A 12,441-nucleotide genomic window follows, 5' to 3' on the forward strand; every position below is an offset into this window, starting at 1 on the left:
GCATCAGTCTTTACTTATTTCTCGTGTGATCTTAAGGAAAGGATTTCGATAATCTGTTCAGTCCTTTCCATGTATTTGTTGCCTGGTCTAAATGCTTTATAGAGTTTAATGTAATCTACAAATAATAGATAATTAATAGTAACTATGCAAAACATAGTAACAATAATTATACACTGATAAAATAGAAGGGCTAATATCTCTAATATCCCTCACTTCCTAGTAATGTATTTTTTAAAATTACCCATTTCCAAGAAGTTGATTAGAAAACAGCGATAAACTTCCAGACCTCAGGCTGAAGTTACGCAGATGCTTTGTTTCTGCCAGTAGCTAAGAGATCAAAAGGATATAAACAGAAAAAAAAAAAAAAAAAAAAAAAAAACAACCCAAAACCTGAAAACCTGACACAGGAAAGGAAGGGATCCAGACACACAGACTGGCATTAGGAGAGACCTCTTTGGAGAAAGCCCAAGAAGGTAAGGATTTTCTGAGATCTGGAGTACAGCATCTCTTGGGGAAAGGCGAGAATATGCCTAAGAGATTTTGTTGACTAAGGTCAGTTTTCTCATACATTCTTTGCCTGCTAATAAGTCAAGCCATGCTTTATGGAAACTGCCTGAGCGCTGCTGACATTGTCTCCACTCCTGAACTCTTACCTGTGCTCATGGGGGATCATTGAATTCCAGGCTTGACACTGGATACCACTTTTGGTTACAGATATTGTTCCTTTGTAGTCTGCTCCTTTTCCGATTATACAATTCCTGACATAGTCTATTGAAAGAAAAGAGAAGAAAATTAAGGGTTTGCTTAATGTATTTAAAATTAGAGCTCATCATCATTTTTCACATAAAAATAATGTATTTCTGATAGCCTATAAATACTTAATTACTCAAAATATTGTTTAATTGTCCACATACATTCTTGTATTTTTTTTTCAAAATATTGACTGCTAACTTCCCAAAGAAAGCTACTGAAAATATTTCCAAAGTGTCTGATTGACCAAAAGTTTATGTCTGATGATTTAAGTCCCTCACTAATTAATGATGTAAATAAAAGAAATACTAAGTCAATAACAGTAACTTATACAACTGAACTTTTAAGCAGTAAACTGAAGTAGCAGTTCAGACTAGTATCTATGATGGTAGGAAAATATGTAGGTTGGAAAACTGACCAAGAGCAAGTATGTAGATGAACTTGCATGACAGCAAACCCATGATATTTGTAAATAAAACTGTAGGATGCAGCTTTCAAAATGCGTAAAACCATCCCATGCCCAGAATAGTCTTACAGCCAAAAAGTCACTGACTGACCTCAGCTTTTTTTTCCCCTCCATAGCTGGAAAAACAAAATCAGTAAATAAATCAGTTACCCTTCTTTTCATACAGATCAAACGCATGGTCTTGCTTCTTTCTCACACCATTTGTCAAGCTGTTGAAGGATAACCAATGGCACCGTTTTGTAACTCTGTCATAAGCAAAGGCCCTGCAAAGAAAATCTGGATGAGAAAAAAATCTCTGTGTGGTTTATAATAATGAAACATGGTCTGCCAAGGAGCATGCAATGACATCAGATTTATTTTTACTGGGAAAGTCAGAGAAACAGCCCAAATTACTATTTAAACCCACAACTGTGCTGACAAGAACAAAGAAACAAAGAAATTAAATTGATGTGGCCATTACATTAAATACCAGCTTGGTTGTTCACACTAATCTAAAAGTTCCCTTGTCATTAAAGATCTTTATTTTAAAAGTGAGATAAATGTGACTGAGACAGCATTTGCGTCCCCAGTTGTGCTGCTTTCTGGGGAAAAAAAAAAAAAGGAAGACTCTAAAACATCTTCTTTGCTGTGCTTACAATATACCTCTGAAACAGTTAAGTATCCCACACTGATGGCTTGCGGAAAATTCAAGCACAAGGAGTCTGTTTCTTGCCTAGAACAACAGAGCTGTTTAAAAACAAGATTATTTTTATTTTTATGAATAATCTAAACTGTGATAGTGTACCTACAGCTTGTCCTTGCTTGGCTTTTGTTTACTTTTTTCTCTTATTTTTAACTGCTTTCAAGGATAGAGTACAATGTGTTCTGAAATGAGTGGATTTGGGGTGGGGGGAGAAAGCCAAATAGAAATCGTAAGAGTAAAAACTTTTTCTTTCAATATTTTAAATGAAATGTGCTGATCATTTTCTGCTAACATCATTTTGAAAGGAAATCCCTTAAATGTAGGTAAAATATTTTAAAGGATTGTATAAATACAGTTGACTGCCTGGACAGGGGCAACAGTTATTCCAGCAAGAAAAACAGACAAACAAAAACCAACAACAAAACACTGAAAAATTCTTTTTTCCCCTTAATTTCTCATTAGAACCAAATAACAAATCACTGACATGATACTATTGTCTCCAGCCCACCACAAAGTCTACATTTCTCTCAGTCATCCCAAACCTTCTGAGATATTTCATTCTGACCTGAGAAGGCATTTTAACACTACTTGATAATATCCAAAAGACACACAAGTTTCCTGTACTTAAGCTGTAGTGTGGCTATGCCATATTACTGAGCACTATGTCCCCCAACACAAAACTCACTGATCTTCATTTAATTCCCCTCTTGCCATACAAGTTTTTCTGTGTGAGATCTTGCTGGCTTCAGTTAAAAATATTACAAGATCCTATCCAAACTCCCCACTCTTCTCTCTTTCAAACATCCTCTTCATTATCGTTTCCATCACCAAACAGATTTTTCATCCAACTGCTCTCTCTACTCTGTTGACTCCAAATGTTTCCAACCTGCTAACCTTCATCCTTCTGCCCTTGTTCAGCCTTCTGTTCTCTCCTGGCGAGTTCTCAAATATGAACGTATCCAAGTGCCTCTAACTCCATCTTCACAAAAATATCCTTGACCTTTCCTGCCTTTCCAATTACATTCTCCTTTCCCCTCCTCCCTCCTAAAGTGGGAATGCAGAACGCACTGTTTACAAACATTTCTTTCAGTTTTTGCCTTTCAGTTGCCTTTTGGTTTCTTTCCAGTTTGTCTTCAGCCACTTCTGCACATAAAAGTTTCTAACAATCTTTTCTTGGACTCAAATCTGGAGGGTTTTTACACTTCCAAAGTCAACATATTTAAGCAAATTCTTGGACTTTCTTCTACTGATCCTGCTGATGACAACAATTTTTGTTGTTGGTATTTCTACTGAGATAGCCGCTAGATTTTCTGATACTGGAATCCTGTGGTCTATACTGGAATCCCTTTCTGTGTAAATACAAAGACATTCCAGAAATTAAGCAGAAATTAAGGGTAAGACAGGCACAGCTTTGTAGGTAAGGAAGAGACAGGTCTGCAAGTCATGTGCATAGCCAATAAAATTGTAATTATATTATCTTTTTCTTGACCATAAGAAATGTAGTGGGAAAGCTGCAAGGATGACAGCAGGAAAAGAGTGGGAATAATGGACTGCAAATGGTGGTGAAACAAAGGAATAAGAACAGCTTAGCAGTGGGTTAATAAAGCTAATAAGGAAGGCAGAAAATGATGCACCGAGAGTTATGAAGTCAAAAAGACAAGGTAAGTGAGTCTAAGGGATACTTTGATGGGGGATTTTAGGAATAACTTTATGAAGAAGAAACAAATCTAGATAAGGATCCTGCAACTCAGTTGGAAATGATCAAGATCTGCAAAAGCATGATAGCAAGGAAAAAGAGGAAAGGTCCATTCTGAGATGTGGCATATATTATCTCCAACAAAAAGGTGTCAGAGTTAAAAAACGCAAGGATCAATAATTGTCAAATACTAACAATTTACATGCAAGTAATCCAGAAACTTATCATAAATAAATCAAAATTTGTCTTCATTTTTTTTCCCCCAGGAAATAACGGATGGCTGATCATTTATAGGTCTGTAGTGCCTGCAGTGTGATACTTTACCACTTTCTGGAAGAAAAGAAACCCAACTTTCTTCCTGCTTATGTACCTCACAGGGCACAGAGCCACAGGTTGTTGCTACCAGTGCTATTGTCACAATTATTTTACAAAGTATTTCTATTTTGTTTGATCTCAAACAAGCTGAGTTTGCATCCAGAAAATAAAACAACAGTACTGTGACTGAAGTGATGGAGAACTGCTGCATGGATATGGAGCACCAGAATCAAGGCATGAAAATGTCAATAAACAAAGGAAAATCCATGTCTTGCATTTCAAGTATTTAAAATGCCATTTTGTGTTAATTGTCTTCTTATTTTAGAATACTCCCACAGCAACCAGTAAACTAATTTGTTTTAATTTAAATTGGCAACAAATTTCACCTTGTAGTAACCATATGTTGGTATGAAGTTAAAGACTGGGGATCGTAGGAATAAAAGGGAAACATTAGTAATCACTGATTCCTTTAAAAGGGAACACATGTCAAATATGTGTTTACAGTAGCATCGAAGAACTATGCACACTACAACAGGACTCATCTGGGGCCAAATGGGAAACCACAAGAATGTTCCCAGATACAGAAAATCCATCTTGCTGTGCTGCACAGTGATAGCACAGGCAAGAGCTCACCACCTACACCTCTGCTGCTAGCCTTCCTTGCTAAAAAAGTGAGGGAAAAATTGGAAATTCAGAGCACGAGTAGTCAGATTTGCAATTCTTTTTCATCTTCAGTGCAAATAGGTACATGACTGATTGCAATTGTGTTATCTGTGAGTAGGATTCTTCCAAGCTGTGTTCTCAAAGTCCCTCATGGCTCTTCTGTGTTGCTTTATTGCCAGATTACGGCAGAGAGAATTTGCCCCCTGAATAAATCCATCAGACACTGTCCCCCCCCAAAAAAAAAAAAAAAAAAAAAAATCACAAATCAGGGGAGATTCTAGATTATTATTCATGTAAAATATAATCTATAAATATATTAGCCTACTTTTTATTTTCATATCACAAAACATACCAGCCAGAGCAGCTACAACTAGATTGAGACAATTTTCCTAAGCAGATGTTGGAATACAGAATTGTTTGCTTGGCATCATTCAGAATTTTTTTTATACTGTGAAACCTAATTTTATAACACTGCTCGCTGCTGACCATCAGAACTCAAGGATCTCTTGAATACAACCTGATCCACTTGGCAATGATATCCTTGGAAGCTCTGCCAATAGGAAAAGGAGTGTCTTGAACCATGTGAAAAATATTAGTGCCTGGAAAATATTTTCTAACAGAAATAAGTAAGATCTGTTCATTGTTTACATATATAAATAGTCAAAGTACAAAACAATACAAACTATGTCTTGCAACACTGGAATTAGAGGCTTAAAGACGGATTACATTAAAGACGAGGACCTTTTCTGCCAAAGAAGAGCTTTTGTTATCACATTTGGTCTAGCTTTCATTTGGAGTGATTGTGAAAACTTTTATGTTTCAAGATCACGCTCACATTAGCTCAGTACTCACCAGTACAGAAGCCATCCATTCTCTCCAAGATTCTCCTGCATTCATGTCCTTTCATTTATTGCTAATAGTCTAGACTAAAAGAGGCCAGGGGGATAATTTAAGTCTAATACATGGGAAAAATAATAGTGATTTGTTCCAAAAAATAGTAGAGAATATGTAGAAGGCAGACAAGCAATCAGCTGCATGATGTGTTTCTAAGAGACAGCAGATGCTGAAGAATAGCTATCCTATACTTGTAATGATTGTGCAGCCCAGAAGGTTTGATTCCATTGTATCAGATTCGTAGCACTTGCCAGTGAACTTCAGCAGTGCATGTATCTGTGCTCCATGTGTGAGGTTCCCATTGATTTCAGTGGGAGTAATGTGCAAAGAATGAAGACAGAATATGGTCTGAAGTGGTGCTGAAATACTGCAGCTGTGATGTGTGACAATAACCGTTTTATAAGAGACATAAAAATCTCAGAAATGTTCACCGAACACTACAGTGCTGCACAAGTCATCCGTATCTTAATAGGAGTACGTTTTTTTCAGCTATGTTACGGAAAAGATTACAGATTGGACAAGCTACGAAGACAGAACAGCTCAGATAAAGCTTCAGAAAAGACTAACAGTCTCTAGACAGGTAGAGCAAGATCATGGAAAGCAAAAAGCACAATCTAGATTGTCTTCAGTATAAGCTACCACTGATGACAATTATAGACAGACCTTTGGTCAAAGGGTGCTATATAGGTTCCATTAAGAAAAAAAACCAATAATATAATAGAGCTACATAACTTACTTGCAAGTGAATGAAAGGCCTTTGTTCCTGCTGCATCTCTTGGCACATTGCTCAGTGGTATTTAACAGCTTGGTTTTTACTTCCAGTGTTTTGTTTACTTTAATGAGCATCAACTCTCCTGTTTTTTTGAAGTCATGAAGAGCATTTCTCCTTTTTCCTTTACCCTCTAAGAAAGAAGCAAAGAAGGGAAAAAAAAGTAAATACCAATGTAAAGAAGAGTGCTGAGATTAAAGCTGGCATTAGATATGAATACTATTTATTAGGAACTATAGGAACACTGGTACCTAAAGCATAGAGAAATTCACAAAAATAAGGCACAAGCAGATACCTGAGAAGAACTGATTATTTTTGATGGTGATCTCCACTCTTAAAAACAAGTATGGTAGAAATTATAGCAAAATTAATTTCAAATAAAGACTTGCATAATGCTAGAAAAGGGTAAGAGGAACATTTTTCACCTGTTGTAATTTTTTTCAGAACCCCCAAAATATGCCTGATAATAATAACCTGAGATCAATATTTCCATGAAAAACTCAAGTGAAAAAGATGAACAAAGGAATTTTTTGGATGGACAGAGAGTAGTTACTCTCAGAAGGAAAAGGATTTAAATATTATGGAGAAACATGATCTGAATGCGAGAAATTGTTCTTAAACCAACAAACTTTTCATCACAAATTCTAAAAAGAAGTGGAGCCTGGAAGTGACATGAAGTAATCGTTTGTACTCCCTCAGCTCCAGGGAAGACTCAGTGCGAGTGTTGTGTCCAGTTCAGGCATGACTGAATTAGATGTCTTTGCCTACAGAAAACAAGATGAGGGGTGGCAGAGGCCATAGCATAGGAATAGTCTGCACTTTTCCAAAGATTTCTGCCATAAAGAATGCACTGATATGTTTTCCATGTCTCTGTTCAAAGGCCCAGCGGACGGGGTATACAATGGAGCAGGGAAGATTGGCTAGAGGTGTTTGGATGAAGTGCAAGAGGAAAAGTCTCTGATTTTTGCAAGAAAAAGCCACAATTTTCCCAATCCATATGTATATTATTTTTTTTCCATAGAAACCAATCTGCCAGTGTAGGCTGCTCCATCGTCAGTGAAGGCAGATGAGTACCTCTGGAGAGTGATTCTCGCTGTTCTGACAGATGAGTAACATAGGGAGGACAAATTGCCCTTTGGATCTATTTCGTCTATTTCACTCAATGATCCCAGATGATCTTTTTGGATTAGATGGCTAATGCAGGTAAGGTTAAGTGAATGAATCCCTCCTTAATTTTCAAAGTGAGTAATAGTATTTTTCATAACTTCCTTCCATATAACTGTTTTCACTGCTGTCCTTTCATTTTTCTCTACGGAATCTGAAACAATGATAGAACATGAATGCTTAGCACCAATTTATTAAATTTTGCCAGAGTCTTTCAAATATATGAAACGTCAGCCTAGAGCTCGGTTATCCTGAATAGATGATTCCTCATGCAAGTGCAGAGTGCACTTAAGCCAGTAAATTTTTGCTTGGCACGTTCTATGCAGAAGCTCAGAATAACTCTGTAAACTGGAATAGCTGAGGTGCTGAAGGAGTTACTGCCAGCTCCGCATATTGTAAAGCCAAAGAGGGCTTAAGGGTGTTCCCTTTGCAGAACTTCCATCCTGATCATTAAGTGTGATCACATTTTCACTGGATTCAGCTAAATCACACCTCTCAGTGGTGAGTTATCCCTAAGACACCTAAAAATACACCAAAGACATTTAAATTAGATTTCATCAAGCTTCAGCCTTTAAAAAAAAAAACAAAAAAAAAAATCAAAGGAGTAGAATATCTCTACTGCAATGCCCCTATAAAATAATCTTCACCCCATCCTATCCTCTTTCTTTTTAAACTGCTGAAGGCTAACTCTGCTATTCCCCTGCACCTAATAGCTCACAATTTTAATTCCAACTACAAACATTTTCAGCTTAGGTTTATGGTTGGACTTGATGACCTTCAAGGTCTTTTCCAACCTAAATGATTCTGTGATTCTGTGCTTTTCAGGAAAAGTAATTTATTTACCACCAAATGCATGTTATTATTATATGAAAAAGCTTTTGATGAAAAATCAAGTGTTCATACTTTTGGTGCAGTTCTAGGAAATCATACCAGTTCTCTTAAGCATTTTCAGCCTTTGTGCTAGCGCAGTGCACATGCACCCAAAATGAACCATTATGTTTAGGGAAATGCTGTGAGGACACTTTTGCCTTAAGTATCAGTACCCGGTTACTGGAAGCCGTTGTGTCTACACTGAAGCTGTTTTATTTTTTGCTGTACCTGTGCTAGAGCTGAAGTGCTGCAAAAAGAATTGCATCTGGTCTTTAAGACAACCCCAGAAAAACAAGTCTTCTATAAAGCTTTTGTGGTAAATTTCTCAATCTATTATCTTACAAGACATATTTGTTAGTTCTATGTTGTCTCAGCCAAGACTTTTATGTCAAACGGAGGTAAGAATCTGTACAGAAATATCAAAGTATTTTCTTTCAGTTCCTGATGCTAAAATTTCACATCTACTGATAAGTGTCATTATCTTAATTCCCAATGATAACAGCTTCTTAAACTCACCAGCTAACATGCAAGAGTATGATTAAAAAAAAGAAGAAATTCTGTTCTGCCTGAAAAACATGGTTCACAGTTCTGGGGGTTTTTTTGCTTCTTTTCCTAGCAGTTGTCCAAAGAGGATTATGAGTTTGATCTTACATTTAGCAATTCATAACAGCCTGATTTACTTTAGCTTTCAAACAACAACATTCTATGACTTGCCTATAATCCAAAAGGCAAAGGGCCAAATGCATCTGTGGTGTGACTGTTAGAACCACTAGAATAATGCAAAGCATTACTTTTACAACTCTAACAACAAAATAGATGAAAATAATTGAGCCTTTTTACTTCAAATTAGGTGTTTTTTTCTATTAAAATCTTAAATCAATTAGTGCCCTAGGAATGTTCTACATTAAAGGTTATCATGCAATATGCTATAACTAATGTTCCTAATTTGTGATTGCCATTCATTTCAGTTTCCTAAACTTTGATTAATCTGGACTTTTTGTTATTTTGTGGGCCATGACCTCTGACTTTTCTTGCAGTTGAATATCATATTACTAAGGAAGTCTGATATTCCACTTATATTTGAAAATAATAGCAGCTGATTCAAGCACAAAAGAATCCAGTCAAATATGAATCAACACTTTTTTCTTCAACAGAAATAACCACTAACTGAAAATATTTCTTCGGTCACCTTAAAATATTCCTCAAAAAGATGAGAGTGGTGCCTCTTTCTATTTCTTAACATGACAGCAACCTTGGTTGAACAGAAAAAATAAGAGCTCAGCCAACGCCCAAGGAAATGGGAAGTACCACATTTGCTCTATGGATAAGTACTCCATAATCTCTTTTGGGATTTCCACAGATTCCTTGCCAGACCTCTTCCATTTTCATAAAATGCTTTAAATATTTAGTGAAGAAAAAATGTTCCTCACAGTGAAAGGCATTTACCTGGGAGTTACAAGAACCCAACTTCGGGTTCCCTTGTGACTCTTTTCATATGAGATTTCTGTGTAATCTTCTCAGATACTAAGCATTAACAAAGACTGCTCAAACTATAGAGCACGTGGGGGAAAAGATTTCCAGCAATACCTTGTCTTGAGTAGTTCCAGTCCATGCCAAATCAGTAACCAGGGATAATTATTATTCCACAGCATTTTGGTGAGAAAACTCACTAGGAGGTTGCAGTACCTCTATTCTAAAACCTACTTAACTACAGTTTTAATTCTATTTATACAAAATAGAACCAGTAAAACAGCAAGTACTGGGAGTAATGAACACTATAATATTCAATATCATAGAAATTCAGACAATTTCTTGATTAAGAAGAGAAATAGGTGTGAATGAGCAAAGGTGTTTGTACTTTAATCTTTCCTACTTTCCAGATATTTTCTAACCACTGGGCTAACAGGAAAATGGCAGCAAAGTAATTTCTTTTTTCTCTTCTGTCCTTGTGTCCCACACCAAAAAGGGCTTTGGGCTCCCATAGCACCACACCAATCAGTCCTGAAACTGAGTTGTGATTATGTTCTATATCTAATTAAAAATTCACATCTTGCAGAAAACAATAGGTCTGATACTGAGCTATATAGGAGTCAAGAAATTCAGTATAAATCCAGTTTCAGGCCATTTAGAGTTCAAATACCTAAGCAAGTCAAGTTTCAGACTCTCAGGTCTTAGTCTGACCACAAAACATTAGCTGTTTTGTAGTAATTTTGCATTAGCTGTTTAGTAGTAAAACACTAATATAGCCAATATGATACCATTGTTGCAGTAACCAAAATAGCATACAGGATACCAACAGGCCTAAAGATCACCTTTGCCCATTTTAATGAGATGAAAAAAACTACTTGTATTGTCTACAGCAAAATTTTGCAATGAAATTATCTGGCTTTATTTACCTCATTGGTAATCCCTTTCTCCTTCCTCTGCCAGCCCAGCCTTTTCTAACACAGATGTACATCTAGGCTTAGGAGTTACAGCCTTATAGAGTACAACTGGACCATACTGGCTCTCTCCCTGAGAAAAATCTCCGCTTTTATGGACTTGTCATAGGCTCTACAAAGTTTTTATTAAACAGGACTTATGATGCATCCGGCATGTCAGCTTCCAGTGTTTCCAAGTTTCACTCTAGTCTATGCAACAGTTATTGCTTTCTTAAAGCACTAACTTCACATCGTGAAGTCTTGTGATAATGTGAGAGGCCTCATTCCTTTCATTTCTTTCTCATTTTGCATCCCACTTTATTATACAGAACAAACACATCAAAACTCAACACCAAGTTTCCCAAATGAGAAGAGAAATATGTTTAAATTAACAGTTTACATTTAAATCAAGATTCTTAATGAAATCTTGATGGCTTGGTATGGAGTTTTATTTCCTTATTCTGTTTGTTTACACTTGCAGAACTTCAGCATTTTACTAGATAGTTATTTGTTTTGCTGAGTTAAACTTTCAACTGTCTGGAGTAATGAACTGTTTTTTTTCTATTAGCATAGTTACTGATGTATGTAAGTTGGATATGTCTTCATACCATGGGTGAAAAAAGACCTTTTATAATTTTCAATGTCAAAAAAAAAAAAAAAAAAAGAGGACAGTCACATAACAGCTGTTTGTTAGGTGTCAGAGATAAACTAAATCTTTGGGGGAAAAACAAAAAAAAAAAAAAAAGAAAATGAAAATATCTAAATTCCTTAGGCTGGAAGATACTGTCAGAGAACTGCAGGAATCAGCTGCAGTCCTTCCAAATAGTGCAATGAAATGCAAAATGAGATGGCACTGAGGACAAAACCTGAAAGAAGGAAATTGTCCACACACTGTGTAGGAAGCTCAGAGAAGCTGAAGATTCAAAATATATTCCAGCAAAGAAAAATTATCATATAAAGCGACACAATTACTTCAGAAATGTAGAAGAGACGTAGCCCCTTTAATATCAATTGGTATCTTAAATCTCTGTTTAATGTTTTGCATCATGTTTATTATGAAATGAAGTCACTTGACCTTGAGCAGTTAACAGATGGACTAATTAGAGATTGAATTATTTGTGTTATAAGTGATAACCAGGTCAGAATGTCAAAATGAGATTAGCTATTAACTTAATTTTGCAAACAATCATCACTGAAAACCAAAATAAACTGGATTTCCCCAATGGGCTAGAAAAAAATTAATATGAGAGCTGAATTTCATGTGACTTAAAACTTAGGGGGGGAAAAAAAATAATCAGAAACCTACCATTATATGAAAGACTAAAAAAAGAAAAGAAAAAAAGCCCAACCCTAAACACATCTGAAATAAACACAGGAAAGCACAGTTCAACACAATAAATGTAGCAAACAATTTATCAGGGAACATCATACTCAAGAAAAATTGCATGGTAATACCCAAGCAAAGTTATTCATAAGTATGTATCTGAATGGAAAAAACAGAAAGAAGCAAATGTTAGATCTCCATAAAATGTACAAAGCAAAAATCTGCAAAACCACGGATTATCAGTGTCAGAAAACGTTTTTCATAATAGGTATCAAAGCTGAATGCTTATCTCAGTATAGATAGTGACAATTTAATACAAAAATAAAAAATAAAGTATGCTTAACTATATGCATAAAACTGCATTTGGTAAAAGCTTGTCTAAGAAGAAAAGTCAATGAGCAAGGTTTGAAATAAAGCAACAGTTCTCA

General features: G+C 35.9%; 1 protein-coding gene across 1 annotated transcript in view; it reads right to left on the bottom strand.

Annotated features, from left to right (window-relative positions):
- The window catches only part of HGF (hepatocyte growth factor (hepapoietin A; scatter factor)), a 57,637-nt gene that overhangs the window by 38,403 nt on the left and 6,793 nt on the right, over window positions 1–12,441 (bottom strand). The window contains exons 2-4 of the mRNA XM_009883001.1: window positions 6,203–6,366; window positions 1,367–1,479; window positions 654–768 (exon numbers count right to left, since the gene is read on the bottom strand). Coding sequence (XP_009881303.1) covers window positions 654–768; window positions 1,367–1,479; window positions 6,203–6,366 — 392 coding nt within the window. The remainder of the gene's footprint in view (window positions 1–653; window positions 769–1,366; window positions 1,480–6,202; window positions 6,367–12,441) is intronic.

This window comes from Charadrius vociferus, unplaced genomic scaffold (genome assembly GCF_000708025.1).
Source record: "Charadrius vociferus isolate BGI_N301 unplaced genomic scaffold, ASM70802v2 scaffold32, whole genome shotgun sequence".
In the NCBI taxonomy this organism is placed as follows: Eukaryota; Metazoa; Chordata; class Aves; order Charadriiformes; family Charadriidae; genus Charadrius; species Charadrius vociferus.